This window comes from Salvelinus fontinalis, chromosome 8 (genome assembly GCF_029448725.1).
Source record: "Salvelinus fontinalis isolate EN_2023a chromosome 8, ASM2944872v1, whole genome shotgun sequence".
NCBI classification, from domain to species: domain Eukaryota; kingdom Metazoa; phylum Chordata; class Actinopteri; order Salmoniformes; family Salmonidae; genus Salvelinus; species Salvelinus fontinalis.
In genome coordinates this window covers 22334860-22351552 of record NC_074672.1, presented here as the reverse complement: position 1 = coordinate 22351552, position 16693 = coordinate 22334860, and the positions used below count along the sequence as shown (strand labels likewise).

Here is a 16693-nt window from a genome sequence, read left to right as displayed (position 1 = left end):
CCGCAGACGGAAGGGAGTGCAGGCAAGTGCTCAGCATATGTGGGAACTCCTTCAAGACTGTTGGAAAAACATTCCAGGTGAAGCTGGTTGAAAGAATGCCAAGAGTGTGCAAAGCTGTTATCAAGGCAAACAGGTGGCTATTTGAAGAATCTGAAATATAAAATATATTTTGATTTGTTGAACACTTTTTTGTTTACTTCATAGTTACTTCATAATTTTGATGTCTTCACTATTATTCTACAATGTAGAAAATAGTATAATAAAGAAAAACCCTTGAATGAGTAGGTGTTAACTTTTGACTGGTAGTGTACCTATAGTAGAGAGAAAGGATAATATATTATATCGAATTATGTCAACCTTATTTCTCAACTCCTAATACTGAGCTAATTACGCTCACTGGAGTATCTGACATAGACTTTGAATAAGCAAAAGCAAGTACCAGTCGTGGCAAGTGTACTTGGAAATACATTTTTGCCAAAACACATCTATAACCTTTGTTTAACCAGCTTTGTTTAACCACCATTCTAGCTAATAGGCTATGCTAGAGTTTACACTTCCTCTTCCAATTATAATGTGGGGAGGTCAAAATAATGAAAAGGGATCTACCAAAACTATTAATTTTTAAATTGTTCTTGCCATTATCATTCACCTGATGATAATACCAAGATGTGAAAATACATTTTTTGCTAACATATAATGGGGCTCCCTGGATCGCCAGTTTGCCTGGGCGGGTGTCCTTAGAAAAGAAAAGGTTGAAGGCCCCTATTTTACACACTAAATACAAAATCAGTCTTACTCCGGTCCAGCACCTCAAACTACAGAAAGGTATCCAAATTGCCCAAGAATCCACTACACAACAGTATTGTAACTATTCTGAGAGTAGTGGCACAGAAATAGCTGCAACAGTCACTTGTCAATTGAAAAGTTTCTATTTCATGTAGTTTGTTAAAATCATTAAGTCTTCTTTCAACCACTGCTAGAATCATAGTAAAAAAAGAAAGTTAAATAACTAAAGTAATCATCGTTCAGACTGAAGGTCAAACAATGGCTCTACCTAAAGTAAACGATGGACTGTTCAACTGAACGTTGTGCCTACTTCCTTGCAATTGTTCTAGCAACTGTATTAAAAAGGTACAGGGAAGTGGCGTAATTTCTTCTTAGAAAATCACTGCCGATGACAATGATGTTGAGCGGTGCCCACTCCACGCGCCATGTGTTACTGGCCCCATGTGAACCACGCATTCATATTATTTAGATTTTCATCATTCACAGTTTGCATACAGCCCTGACTGCCAGCATATTGACAAAGGTGAGGAAATGTTGTGAAGGTCAGCCGAGTTGCGCTACTCTCCGCAGGCAGAACCCCCCAGGAGATAGGAACAGGCGTTGCTTTGAACTGGGCCCACGAGCAGCCCTGTGTGTGTGTGAGCGTTGGCTTCTTTCTCGGCGAAACGACGACAACAAAAAAAATCTCCAGAATAATTAAGGCCTACGCTGTGCTATTCATAACAGCGCTTTCAAATTCTGTGTGACCAGCGGGGGGAACAAGAGATTTCTACCTACCTCTTTAAAAAAGGAACTAAAACACAAACGGCAGTAGCGTCGGATAATGTATTGTGTCATTTTGATTATTATGGTTTATTATGTACGTAGTGCAGCCCAAATGGCACCCTATTCCCTATAGAGTCCACTACTTTTCCACAGAGCCTTATGCGCCTTGGTCAAAAGTAGTGCACTATATAGGGAATAGGGTGCCATTTGGGATGCATTCAAGGAGGTGATAGAAACAGGGAGGCCACTTTATCTGATGAGGGGGGAGCATACTTGACACGCCCACATAGTTGCTATAAATGTGGCAGCATCAGACAAACAGCTTTATTATAAGCGATAAGCGATACGAGATTAATTGATGTTTAGTTTCCTTTTGTTGGGTAAATTGTGTGACACCACTCACAAATACCTACTTTGATTGTCACATGATGATCAAATTAGAATGGAATTAATTTTGTTCGATGTGCGTTCACTAATTCTAAACTAATAACTGAACCAACTCATGAAAGCTGATTTGAATATTGTGTCTTGCCATTTCTAATATGTTGGTATGTGGCCTTATACAAGCACACAGTCATACAAAGTAGTATGTGAGCATCTAAATCTTGATTGGTAATTTGTCTATTACTGTCTATCGATACAGTATATAGATCATTGGTCTAGAGATGAATCGTTGAATACGGTGTTTTGGTGCTCTGCACAAGGGTTGGTGATCAGTGATCTAAACAGTGTGTGTGTTGGTTTTTTCCTCTCTCATCTAATGTCAATCCAGAGTGACTCCATCAGCAGCACAACACTGTGGGTTCAGCACCACAAGGAGGCCACTATCACTATGTCAATGGCAGCAGGGTCACACTGATTAGTGCACACTGTAGCAAAACATTTTCCAACAAAAGACAAAAAAAAAACTGTGTTTCTTATTGGACAATTTCAATTAGTAGTCCCTTGCTGTTTCAGTCTGTTCTCTTCCTTATAATGCCAAGTGAATAGGACCCAGGAAACCCATGCGCTTACAAATACATGAACAGAAAGTGTCAGAAACCCATGGTGTCGTAACAACCCTTGTTGTAGGGTTTGACGTGCTGAAGCCATCCGTCGGAAGCTGATTATGTGTGTTTTAGTGCTGATCAGAGTGGAAAAGGGTACGGAACCTATTGCTGACCTTGCATGATCAAACCCAGTTAACGGGGTTAATGTACCAAACCCTGCACTCAAGGATGTAGCCTACCGCTACCAGCCCAGTGAGGCTCCACTCCACTCACCAGTCTCTGGTCAGTGTGCCTTGTCGGGATGTGCCCCCTCTGGTACGTCCCCTGCTCCAATCGGTGGCCTCGGTTGTCTCCAGCACCACCACCTGGGGGCGCTCCAAGAAGCCCCAGCCGTTGTGGACCCCCACGTGGAGCCTCCGCTCCTGGATGACCACCACCGCTGAGCTCTCCGGACCCGAGTGTTTCTGCAGGAGAGAAGAACAGATCCAATCAGGATGTATTGAGCCAAGGTAGCTCCTCATCCTTGCTGCTTAGCCACACACGTGAGCAGACACACACCCACACACTTGGAGTGAGAAGATCTCTAATTGCATGTTGTATAGATAATGAATAAGATCTAGCATAGATGGGGATTTAAATGACACATACATCTGTCAGGTTGTAGTTGAGGCCATTAAACTATAAAAGTTGGATTCAACTAGGCTATAAAACATTGCTCACAGACAGTACAAATGTATTTTTAGGTCTACAGAACCCTCTCTACAGCATTCCTCCTGGCACCACCCCAGGACACTGTCACCGTCCCCGTGTGATGAAACATGACGAGACGTCACCCTCACAGCCCGACTTCTCAGCCCATCTCACAAAGTCTCACACACTCTGAGGTCTCACTGATTCTCCACTGATTGCTCTGCTCTGCTAGTACTTTGACTCTCCTCTCTGTCTGCTCATTTCATCTGCTGCTCAGCCCCTTAGTGGAGAAGGGGAAAGACGAGAGCCCCATACATGTTTAAAGTAGTGGACCCTTTGCATATAATGGAAAAGGTAAACAAAAAATAAGATGATTACACTGTGCACAAAAGCATACAATAGCATACATTTTTTAATTGCTTTCTTGCGGCCCTGTTACAGCGTATACATTATCATAATAATAGCAATGATTCATACTAATGTTGTGATTACGCAAATTGTAACTAATTAATAAGCTAATAATTATTTCAAATCAAACATCTGGGGAACCACTGGTTCTTTTTTTGCATTTTGTTTTTCACGAGCTCTAATAACGTGACAATCAATCACAGATAAAGCGTCATTACAAGCTACCGTATGAAATGAAAAATGTAAATGCAAATGAAGAAGTCAATGTGTTTAACAAACAAGTCAATCAACGGGCGGATTGGTTGTCAGCTGTTTTGGGAGTTTGCGCTGCAGCGTGGCACTTGCAGCTGCTAAGTAACGCGGAGTGAGCAGTGAGCGAGATGATTGACTGTAAACTCTCTAACCCTGGGTTCTGGACCTAACTGCTGTTCCTGTGTTACTGCCTGCCTCCCCAGCTTCTGCCTCCCTCTATCTTTCTCATTGCCTCTCTCTCTCTCTGCCTAAACTGTCTCCATATCCACCCACACCTTCCCAATCCAATTAGCATATCAATTGAGCATCGGTATTATATGCAGCTGCAGAGCGTGCAGCCCACGTATCCTCATCATTCTCTCCATCTTCCTCTCTCCACCTCTCTTACTCTCTCTATCCCCCTCTCTCTCTCTCTCTCCCTCTCTTCGCGGCAACAGTAAACATCTCTCGAGTCCATCTCTCTCAAGTGGCCGGGGAAGATACAGTAGTTGGGGCTTGTTAATCCTCAATGGGGAAATTATGTTTAACATCTGAAACCTTCCCATTTAGATCCGTCAATGCCTTTCGAGGGTCTGCGATAAGATAGACCCGAGGCACAAACACTGGAAAGTTGTGAGATACACTACATGACCAAAAGTATGTGGAAACCTGCTCGTCGAACATCTGATTCCAAAATCATGGGCATTAATAAGGAGTTGGTCCCCCTGTTGCTGCTATAACAGCCTCCACTCTTCTGGGAATGCTTTCCACTAGATGTTGGAACATTGCTGTGGGGACTTGCTTCCATTCAGCCACAAGAGCATTAGTGAGGTCTGGCTGAAAGCACAAAAATTACTAGAATGTCATTTTATGCTGTAGCACTAAGATTTCACTTCACTGGAACTAATGGACCTAGCCTGAACCATGAAAAACAACCCCAGACTATTATTCCTCCTCCGCCAAACTTTACAGTTTGGGCAGGTAGCGTTCTCCTGGCATCCACCAAACCCAGATTAGTCCGTCGGACTGCCAGATGGTGAAGCGTGATTCATCACTCCAGAGAACGTGTTTCCACTGCAACAGAGGACAGACAATTTTCACTCACTACGCGCTTCAGGACTCGGCAGTCCCATTCTGTGAGCTTGTGTGGCCTACCACTTCGTGGCTGAGCCGCTGTTGCTCCTAGACATTTCCACTTCACAATAACAGCACTTACAGTTGACCAGGGGAGTTCTAGGAGGGCAGAAATATGCCGAACTGACTCGTTGGAAAGGTGGCATCCTATGACGGTGCCACGTTGAAAGTCACTGAGCTCTTCAGTAAGGCCATTCTACTGTCAATGTTAGTCTATGGATATTGAAGGGGTGTCCACATACCTTTGGCTATGTAGTGTATGTGGACACCCCTTCAATCTCCATAGACAAGCATTGGCAGTAGAATGGCCTTACTGAAGAGCTCCGTGAACGTGTAGGCCACACAAGCTCACAGAACGGGCCTGCCGATTTTTGAAGGCCGTTATTCTCATAGCTGAAAATGCAATATTTTTGGTTATGGAAAGATACTTTTGGCTATGTAGTGTCTTTCCATAACCAAAAATATTGAATTTTCAGCTGTTTGAAGCTGGTGTACAATCCTGAAAGTAAAAGACGCAAATACGAAACTTAGTAACAGGAAGCATAGAACAGATCTACCGCTTCTTAGACTTGCTTTCAATGAGAATAACAGCCTTCAGCAATCGGCGGTCCCGTTCTGTGAGCTTGTGTGGCTTACACGGTCACCGCGCTCTTCAGTAAGGCCATTCTACTACCAATGCTTGTCTATGGAGATTGCATGGCTGTGCGCTCGATTAAGGCAGCCGACCCGGTACCTCTCTGATTCAGAGGGGTTGGGTTAAATGTGGAAGACACATTTTGGTTGAATGCATTCAGTTGTGCAACTGACTAGGTATCCCCTTTCCCTGAATATACACTGGCTCACTATGCCTAGCTCGGGCCTATGGGACAGCCACAGTATGAGGCACAGAGGCAGTCATTTTCTGGGCCATTGCCTGTTTGAAATAAAACGCCCATAAAATGTTACATACGATTCTTCTACACCTAAATCTCATTTGTTTTTTGGCATTAAAAAGCTTTTTTTTTTTAAAGCATATGAGCCTATTTTGTTAAACGGAGTGGCTGCAGTTCCGGATTCTCTGGAAAACCGATTTGCCGTGGCTAAAGATACTGAGATTTGTATTTTTTGATATAGCTGGTGCCCACCTCCACTGCCTATTTAGCTGCTCCTCTGTGCTCCACTGCTGCTTCCCCCTCCTTGAAAGGCGATGAACGCCTTTGTCTGGTGCAGCCTACAAACTTCATGTTGTACACAAAGTCCATGTTCTAACTAACTACGGCATTCCATGCTTCAGTAGGCTATTAAGCATAAGTGCGATTTCATGTTCTTTTTCTCAGGAGAGGAGTTAGGCTACATGCAGCTATTTACATGTTGTACACAAAACATGATTAATCCCCCCCCCCAATGCAAAACTCAAGTCGTGAATTACATGCAGCCATCTAGGCAGCATATCAAACACGAGCAAGACACAGACACGCAGTCTAATTAGCAATTGAAAATGTATTTTTTCTTTGCAAACATTGGCTATGCAGAAGGCAGACAGGCAGTCAAAGTAGTAGTGTTATTCATCAGCGTCTCTGGCTAGTGGCTACGATATGGCAGCTACTACAAAAATCTGCCAACATCATCACACAAAACGCAGATTGTTTTTGCTCCAGTGCAATGTGTAGGGACTGCATCCTGCTTGTGCAACTGCAATATCCATTACAACAGATAGAGAAGGCTTTAGCCTTCATAATGGCCTTGAATGTTTAGCTGTGCAGAAAAATTAAGCAGACATAGGCTGGGTTCGAAAGCATCAAAACTGTGATGTATCATGGGTAAATTGTGGCTGACTGATTGATCTACAAATAATCTTTATTTTTGATGCAAGGTGATTTGTAGATCAGTCAGCCTCGACTCGCCTTTAAAGTTGGCTGCAATGTTGAACGTGTCCACAGGCTACATCATGGTTCAGAAGAGGGTAAGTAAAGAGAGAAACGTGAAGAGAGGTGGAGTGTGAACAGCAGCGACGTAGAAAAAAATGTGTGCCTAAAACAACCCGTGGAGAAAAAAGATTCCAGAGGGGCGGGGTGAGGGAGAAAACTCTGTATTCACAGCCACGGCCTTAAAACAACAGGCTCCATCCTCTAAATACCCATAACCTTTTTCAGTCAAATACAATTACCAACAGTCCTCATCACAAACATAGCATACAGTTCGAGTATGACAACCATGACAAGAAAATAATGCTGAGATACAAACAAAACAGCCGTCATTCTAATTACAATTCATATTCTATCTATGCTGGAGGCACCTCAACACTGTGATGATTTTTTTAAATCATTGCCTCTAAGTTCCTTCTGACAACAGAGTGGCGGCTAGCAGTATAAGTGTTACAAGAACCCCACAAATGATTGCTTTCAGCTACATTTAGATTACAATTATGATTATGCCTTCTCTGGAATCTATCTGTTCGCTCACTCTTTCAACATCTCCAGTGTGAGGAGATGACAGGAGATGGCACTGTTTTATCTAGGACAGGACTGTAATGAAGTGATTGAGGGAGAGAGAGTGCAGTCTGAAGCTTCTAACAGGCAACATCTGTTAAAACCCATCCCCTTTCTGTCGCTCCTTCCACACGCACCCTTCTCTCATATCTGTCTATCCCCCTCTCTCACTCCATCTGACACGTTTCTTTCTCCAATATCCCTTCCTCCCTCAAACTCTGTCTATCCTCTGGCTGCTGCCATCACAGATTTGTTTGGCGATCCTAAAATGTCAATATTTTAAAGCTTACAGGGAACAATTAAATGGTCCCTAAGTTAAATTATACTCCATTTCCTCTGTCACAAAAGAGGGGAGTCGTCCGAGTGATGAGCGCGTAGCGTGGAGCACAGACAATCCAGAGCTCAGGACACCCTGCAGCTCCTCTCGCTCTCTCCCCACTAGACCGCTTTTATGTATCATCTGTAAAAAATGGTGAAAAAAATCATGATGATGTAACCCGTGACACTTTGCTTCATGAAAGTCCAATATCTTGAAAATATTACTGCTGACATGTGACTTTATCAACAGTGGACTAATGAAAAAAGTTAATTTCCACTTTAACTGGCCAGCCACGGAAGATGTCCATGGGTCTCTATCGCTCGCTCTCTGAGAGTCACCATCCTTTGTTAACAGTGGTGGTAGAAATTGTGACCTGGTCTCATCATGCTACCGTGCGTGCATACAGCGTGGTAGACTAGTCGTAGACACCTGAGCACAGTGGACCAAGACGCTGTGACAGCGCAAATGTCTTAGTTATTTAAACTACCAGAATTACAGTTTGTTTTAAAAAAGAGAGTCTCATTTGCGCATATTAGGAGGCAATTTATTGCCATGCTTTGTTAACAGTGTAAACAAAGTTGTTGGTTGCTAGAGAGTAGGGTTGTTGTTGTTGTTTTTAGCTTCCAATTAGTGCAGTAGCCCAGTGTGGGAGTTGTTCAGAGAAACCAGAACATTCTGTTCAGTCAGGAGTTCAGAAGAGGAGAAAATTAACTCTTCTACATTCCAGCTTTTTCAATGGCTGTGTACGTCTGTTATGTCGTGTCAAGAGTAAGAAAATGATGCCTTAATAGACATGGCCTTGGGGGCCACGAGAATAAATGCTTTTTCTCTGCAAAATACATAGGTTCTTAATGCTCCTTAGAAATCAGCGAGAGAAATAAACCCCCTCCTACAAGTCAAAGATAACTATATTAGAATAAGATATCTTATCTCTTCACAGGGGAAAAAAAGGAAAGAAAGTGCAAGCTATACATTCATGCTGAGTGCTGTAGTGGTGCACATGAAGGTAACACCTCAGACCCACCTTGGGATGAGGCTTGAGACATATTAGCACTTTGCTTTCTTTCTCAGGGTTTCAATGTTTACATTTCGATTACAATTAAAAACAAATCCAGGATTTGAACAAACATCTCGAATATTATTAGCCTGTTTCAACCCGGCATTTAAAAGGAGACCAAGGCGTGATCTCTGTTACTTGTCGCCAGTGCAGAATCTTGTTGATTCAAATGTGTACAATGTACTGGCTTGGCAAAAATTGAAATATTTGGTAAGCAAAATGTACTTTTACAGAAAGAACTGTCAGTTGAATAACATGGAACTGACTAGAAAGTAAGGTAATTTAAACAAGGGAGAGAGCAGGCAGTGTGCAGAGTCTTGTGCTGTTCATTTTGAAGAAATTAAATGGGATCTTTAAGGAGAATAAATTGTTTTTTGAAGGTTATTTGTGTTCTGATGCTGCAGATGAAGTAAGTGTGCAAGTTATTTGATTGGTTGAGTTGGGGGTTTTAGTCAGTCAGACTGAATGAGACTATAAAGTAGGACCGGAGTCTGGAGTACAGAGGATTTAATAACATGACATAATACCAGTCGTAACCATTCATACACGCTTATGTCACCCCTAAATCATGTCTTTATGTTTTGGCACAGAGATTAACTTGATGTCAAGTGCAAAATTCAGCAAATACAAACTGTGATTAATATCAAACTGTGATTAATATCAAAGTTCAGCAAGCTGCAATGTATAGTGTTATAAAACTATGAAGGCATGTGACATAACGAGTTGGGCTGAAAAGGCTGAGTCAACCCTGAATAAAATCCATATAAGAGCAATCTCAATAAGGGGTTAAGTCTCAGAGCATTCATCTGAAGAATGAGGGACCTTCTCTGAAACAACTAAATGAATCTGAAATGTAAAATCAGCTAAATAATTTAATTGCTCCAGGGACTCAAAGGCTAATTATTTTCAAAATGTTTTATTTTTACACTAATCTTAAAGATATGAGAATCTCTGTCATTGCCGTGTGCATATATAAACGCATGCTAGCATGTGCTAGCATGTTCTAGCATGTATCTGTGAGCATGCTATCATGAGTGTTTGTGCTAGTGTGTGTGTGCGAGCATGTTAGCATGTTTGTGTATGCGCATGCTAGCTTGTGCGCACGTATGCTAGCATGTTTGTATGTGAGTGCAAAACATGCTACCATATATGTGTGTCTGTGTGGCGGTGGAGGGAGATGCCCACGCTGTGGACGTTAGCTTCCTCACACCGAGGTGAGTCATCCTTCCCAGGAAACACAGTTGAACCATCATTAGCATGCTGTTGTCATCCGCCCACTCCTCTGCTCCTTAACACATTTTAACTGGCATATCGCTTCTGCTGATGAATCGCATTGCCCTCCTGGTAAAAAACGCAGCCCACGATTCACTACCAGAAAATATTGAGTCACAAGTCGACCAATATAGCCAGCTTATTAAATTAGCCCACTTTTTTGTTGCTACCCTTTTCACCAGAGTATACTGCTTTAGTTAGGGTGGTTGGGGTTTCAGGAGGTACCCTATTCCCTAATTTAGTGCACTACTTTTGACCAGAGCCCATAGGGTTAAAGGTCACTTGAGATGGACAGCATTGAGTGTTCCCTGACGTTTCAAACAAACGACTCAACTTGACTAGACACTAAAATCACTGGCAGGAGAACATATTAACATAAGGAAATCTTTTAGGAGGTGGTAATGTCTATTGATCACACTCCTGGCCAGGAGGGTTCGGTCAATGGCGCCCACTCACGCCGCTTCCCTAATGCTCATTTGTTTTGACTGCTAAAGTGAGACAACACGCGCTTGAAGATGATTAAAAAGAGCCGGGTCCCAGACTGTCCCATATAGGTTCAGATGCCATTATAGATTTGAGTATTCTGCATTATAGTTGTTGATACAGAATGCTGAATCTGGACACCTGCTAACCTCAGCTCATTATTAGAAGGTTCAGATGTTTCCTAGAACACTCAGGTCTTCCCTTTGCATGTCTTTTTTTCCTCCATTGCTCATGTTGTGTAAAACAAATACCCTTCGGTGCAATAAAGGTTTCAATATTCATAATCATCATAGAACCCAGAGGAAGGAAGAGCTATAATAATGAAATAATAAACAGAACGTTCAGAGACTTTGTATGGGGATGGCAGGTAGCCTAGCCATTAGAGACGCGGGCCAGCAAAGGGAGGGATCGTCGGTTTGAATCCCAGCTCCGACTGAAAAAATCTGGTGCGGAGTGAGCTGGCAAACGGAGAGTTTTGCGGGTATCATTCACTGCCCTTGAGTAAGGCACCTGCTACAATTGCTCTGGGGGCGCGGCACTGTGGCTGACCAATTACTTCAAACCGCTACGGTGTGTGTGTGTGTGTGTGTGTGTCTCAGGTGTTTGGGTTGTGAGCATGAAGATAAGTTTCTGTTCTCTGTAAGTTAATGGACAATAAGGTATTCTTCTTATTGAATTTTTGGGGGGAGTAATATTTTAGTTATTCTTCTAGAGAGAGATAGCGAGGGGAGATAGGCTTTATAAACGTCCAATACGGGCAGGCCTACTGTATTCAATCACACTGCTCGTTCTATAATCTGCTTTGGAAGTTGTAATGATTAAGGATAGCAGGAGTCAGTAGGCATATGTAGAGGTGTACCGTACCCTAACCCGTCCAAGCATTCTCACAGGGCAGAAAAAGAAAACGTTTCTGAATGGCGTTTTCCTTTTGGGCTCTTTCTTTGGCACATAAACAGCAGGGGCAGTCCTACTTTGAGCGTGTTTCCTTTTATTCTGGAAATGAAAAACTTTATTGAGTTTTTGCTTTGCTTCTCGCAATTGATGAGATTTGCCTAGGGGCATGCAGTTTTGCCTGCGGCACGGTGTTTGTCCTCTTGCTTCTTTTTTCTTCCGCTCCCATTTCGGTCCTTTGATCGCTCGCCAAGACATTGGATACAAACATCATGGGTCCTGACTGAGACAATGGGCCTGGCCTGATTTACTGTTCTAGGTCTAGGAGCTCTGCTGGCTGTGAAAGCATCTAGGGGTAGATTAGACAAATACAGTTTAAGTGTCCCCAAGCCTAGGGCCTATGTTCAGGAGGACCAAATAAAGAGAACACTTTGATCGACTCTCTACCCTACCTTATCACAGAGGGTTGTAAGAGCCACCGAGTTCTATGGATTCTGGATGGCTCAAGCTGCAGAATGTAAAGACAAAATAGCCTGTCAAGATAGCAGTTAGGCAAGTGTTGGCATTCTAATTGCACTACAACAAAGCCATGACATCTACAGTAGCTACAGAAAACCTAAAAAACAGATCCACAAGGCCTTTATACTGTATGCCAAGTGAAAATGTGCATTTTCAATGTTGTTTTGCTCTCAATACAATGTATTTAAGAACTGTAAAGGGAGACATTTTGGAAAGAGAAAACAAAGACTCTCTCTTCCTTCACATCCACCGTTCTCCATTTGTGCTTTAGTCTGCCTTTTACTGAGCACTTGAGGCTGATGTAGCAGGTACGGTGTCAGCATCACCTCCCAGATAGCTGGATGATCACAATCTAGCACAAGGAGTCGCACTTCTCAAGAAGGTCACACACCCGTACATACATTCGCACACAGGTATGTACGCGCACAATCGCTAATTAAAGTCTGCCGTCACCCTCGATGCTGCATGTATTAGCACCTTCCTCAAGATGAGGTGCCGAGAGAGGCGTCAGCCCCACTGAAGTTTCACAATAGAACACATACTGAAGTCAATCTGACTGTTTTAACAAAATCCACATTACCCAGTTATGAAGACCAACAAAGGAACAAAAAGGTGTCAATGCTGAGGGAGATAATTTGTTTCTATAAAAGTGATTAATTTCATCACACCTGTCTTCCTAACTCACAAAAGGCAAAAGGAAGTATTTTTGTCCAACAGCCTTTCATTTGAGCCGTTCTGCCTCTTCTACTCTACCGGAGATGTGTTTCTCATAGTTTCATTTCAAAGTGAGCTAGGCCCAGCATGTGTAGCTTGGTAGACACCAGATTATTTTTCAACAAGACATGGTACTGGAGATAATCATGTTAAAAAAGGCTACCCCGGAGCCGCCCAAATCCCAATTGTCCAATCAATCTGGATATGCACGCTCACCTGTCCAATGACATCCTTGTTAGTGTCCTTCGAGCGACAACAATAGTTAGTTTGCTTCGTATGAGACACTAATGAGAAATCCATGTACCAGTGGGTCTTTTGTTATGAGTTGTTCTGTACAGTGCAGATTGGTGCATTGACTAGCGTAAAGCACTTATAAAAAAAAACTGAGAGTAATGTCAGAACTGATCAATGTATGAGTACATGAATAGCAGAGCAAAATACAGGCCTGCTAGCTTTGATTTTTAATCTCCCTCACTGTATTCAAGTTCACAGGTTCAAACTGTACTGACGGAACACTTTCTTTATGAAGTGGAAAAGCTTCAGGTAAAATGTCGCTTTAATTGCCTCTACTTAGAAGGTTACAGCCAGGTTATGCTCACCAAAGATGAACATATCGATACACTATCTTTTGTAATCCATAACGGACATACATTCTACTAAACTGTCATTTCAGTGTGCACACCAATGACAATGTCTGCCTGTGTCAGAGTTGTGTGAAGGAAGATGACAGATTGAATGACCACCTATCAAACACATATCTTTAGAAGGTTTATGCCAAAATTGCCAATTTGCAAATAAATGCAAATAATACAGCACCAAAAGGCCAAGGTTCTGAACAATCCAAAGTTCATGACACTATATTGCTCAGAGGGTGTACTCCAAAACCTGACGCACACTAGCACAGCCTCTAATGGCCAAGATACTACAGTGAAGCCCTTTATAAAACATAACGGTGAGACGTGCCTTATCAAAACTGCACGTGGCTCAATACTGCTCCATCAGGAGGGAACAACAGCGGGGGAAGAGGCCGTGCTGAACACTGGGACAGAGATAAAGGGGACTGACAGCATCATGATATCAATTTATCAATTTTCTGCCGCACGTCACTTAAGATAGAGCAGATAGATAAATAGGACCGACACAACTGCACTGCGCACAGAATAGCGAGCGCATGGCTGCACCTGTCAAACATGGTTACGTCTCCTTAGACGAAGAGAATAGACAGGCCCTGATTTACTTTTGGTAGCTATAAAAGGACTGTGTTTGTGACAAGTTTAAGGGCAAAAATTGAAGGAAGGTAATTGGAAATCCGTGTTTTGTATTGAGTGAGAAATGCCTCTTGCATGTGTGTAGATCTTTGTTTTGGTCGCACTGTGTGATGCGTTGTCATCTACTTCTACACGTGGCTGCAGACGCGTTACATAGAAACAGCTAGTTCTTGCAAAGATGCTGGGAAATGCTAGGTGTGCGGCAGCTAAGAACCTTCTCACACAGTACAAAAAATGGACATATCTTTCTATGTTTTCTCAGATTTTTGTAGAACCACCTGCAACTGGACACAGACATTTATAATAGGGCCAGGATGATACCAGTATCGCGATACTCGTTAGTATCGTGGCAAGGAAATAAAACACAAAGCGGATTTAACTTCTTTAGGAAAACAGTGAACCTTAGTTCCTTTTTTATGTCTCTATTTTGGTTTGGTCAGGGCGTGAGTTGGGGTGGGCATTCTATGTTTTGTGTTCTATGTTTTCTATTTCTGTGTGTTTGGCCGGGTGTGGTTCTCAATCAGAGGCAGCTGTCTATCGTTGTCTCTGATTGAGAACCTTACTTAGTTAGGTAGCCTTTTCCCACCTGTGTTTTGTGGGTTGTTGTTTTCTGTCTTTGTGTCTGTACCAGACAGGACTGTTTCGCTTCCGTTCTCCTATTTGTTGTTTTTGTTCGATTTGGTTTTTTGGATTAAATCATGAACACTTTAAACGCTGCACCTTGGTCCACTCTTCCTTCAGCCCACGAGAAACGTGACAGAAACAAACCTCGTTATGTTGTCATCCAGTCACATTAATTTATTTTCCAAGATATAGCACACAATATTTTACATACAGCAGGTTTTTAAAAGACCAAAGTATGGTCCTGCTTCGTGTTTTCATTTTTGCCATGGAAAAAATATTGCGAAACTGGCATCGTCACAGCCGCAATTTATAAGACACCTTTTTCTCCGAATCAAGAAGGAATACAGTATTGCCAAGAGCAGGTTAGTAGAATCTGTAGCTAGGATCTGAAAATATTCTGTTTGGAGGAATGGTCTAAGATCCCTCCCAACATCCAATCTCATAAAACAATTTTGAAAAAGGCCCAGTGTCGTTATCCTCGTAAGGGGAGGGTGCTAGAGTATTGAAAACAGGAGTGCCAATAATTTTGACCCCCATCTGTTTTGCATTTATTTTTATTACTTGTTAAATAAAATCTCTGAGAAAAATAAAATAACTTCACAATTTTTTGGACCATGCAGAATAGCTCAGTATTTGTATTTATTTTATACACAGTTTTTTTTCCTCATCTCTATCAACGCTGCCAATAATTATGGACCCCACAGTACGTCAGAAAAACTAATAATTATTGTAAACGATCACAACAAACGGTGCCCCATGTGAGTAGCATCATTTCCACTCGGGTCATGTAACATGGTTCTTACCGTGTTGTGGCAGTCCATGCTGACATGCTGCAGCAGCTGGCTCTCAAACTTCTCCAGGGAGGGATGCAGAGAGATGGACAGCCTGTCCAGGAAGCAGGTGAGGCTCTTCACCATGTGGGGCTTCAACAGGGAATCTCCTAGAGACAAAGTACAGGTAACTGCCAAAATAAAGGAAACACCAACATAAATAGGGCATTGGGCCTTGGCATAGATTTTACAAGTGTCTGGAACTCTATTGGAGGGATGCGACACCATTCTTCCATAATGTTGTGTTTTGTTAATGGTGGTGGAAAATGCTGTCTCAGGCACCGCTCTAGGGCAGCCCAGCCCCTAAAGTGACTCTTTACACTATATAGGTTTTGTCTTCTCAGGAATTCAGCCTTCTCTGTGATGCTCTCCACATCCTGTCACACCTCTGTGAAGTTTCTGTTGTCTTTACATCCTGTAGGTCTGATATCTGATTGGAAGTTCACTTTTACAGTAATACTATTGGCCAACAACTCCCGAGTTGGAATCCAAACAGCTCTGATGTTATGAAAGGGACTCAGATTCATTGTCTCTTCTCTATATTTTTGACATGCTGTGGTGAGATACACTCTCAATCTTCCTCCCTCTCTCCCCCCAGAGCTATGGGCCATTGGTCTTGCTATGGTCTCTCTCTCTCTCCACCCAGAGCTATATGGGCCATTGGTCATGCTATGGTCTCCCTCTCTCTCCACCCAGAGCTATATGGGCCATTGGTCATGCTATGGTCTCTCTCTCTCTCCACCCAGAGCTATATGGGCCATTGGTCATGCTATGGTCTCTCTCTCTCTCCCCCCAGAGCTATATGGGCCATTGGTCTTGCTATGGTCTCTCTCTCTCTCCCCCCAGAGCTATATGGGCCATTGCTCATGCTATGGTTTCTTTCTCTCTCTCTCTCTCACTGATCATGCCTAGACTAATGCTTGTTAATGCCTTGTAACTTAAGCTTTATGCTTTTTATAATGTAATCATTCATTAATTCTAAAATATTATTAAATCTATTTGACTAAGTATTCCATTCTCAGACCCTTCTTGACATCCCTATTACTATAACTCAACTATAGTTACTTGCATATTGCTAAAACATCTTTATGGAGTCCGATAAACATTTGAATAGACTTTGTCATATTAATACATAGTCTTATTATAGGTCACATGAGGTATATACTGTATATAATATAGCCTATATGATAAATATTACTTCAATACACACACACACCATTTAAAAAGGCAATGCAGCCCCTATTT

The 16693-nt window shown here is 42.4% G+C and overlaps 1 protein-coding gene across 2 annotated transcripts in view; it reads right to left on the bottom strand.

The window, feature by feature from the left end:
• Positions 1 to 16693, bottom strand: part of nphp4 (nephronophthisis 4) — a 208250-nt gene that overhangs the window by 132144 nt on the left and 59413 nt on the right. For both annotated transcript variants that reach the window (XM_055931730.1, XM_055931731.1), the window contains exons 6-7: positions 15422 to 15558; positions 2814 to 3004 (exon numbers count right to left, since the gene is read on the bottom strand). In XM_055931730.1, coding sequence (XP_055787705.1) covers positions 2814 to 3004; positions 15422 to 15558 — 328 coding nt within the window. The remainder of the gene's footprint in view (positions 1 to 2813; positions 3005 to 15421; positions 15559 to 16693) is intronic.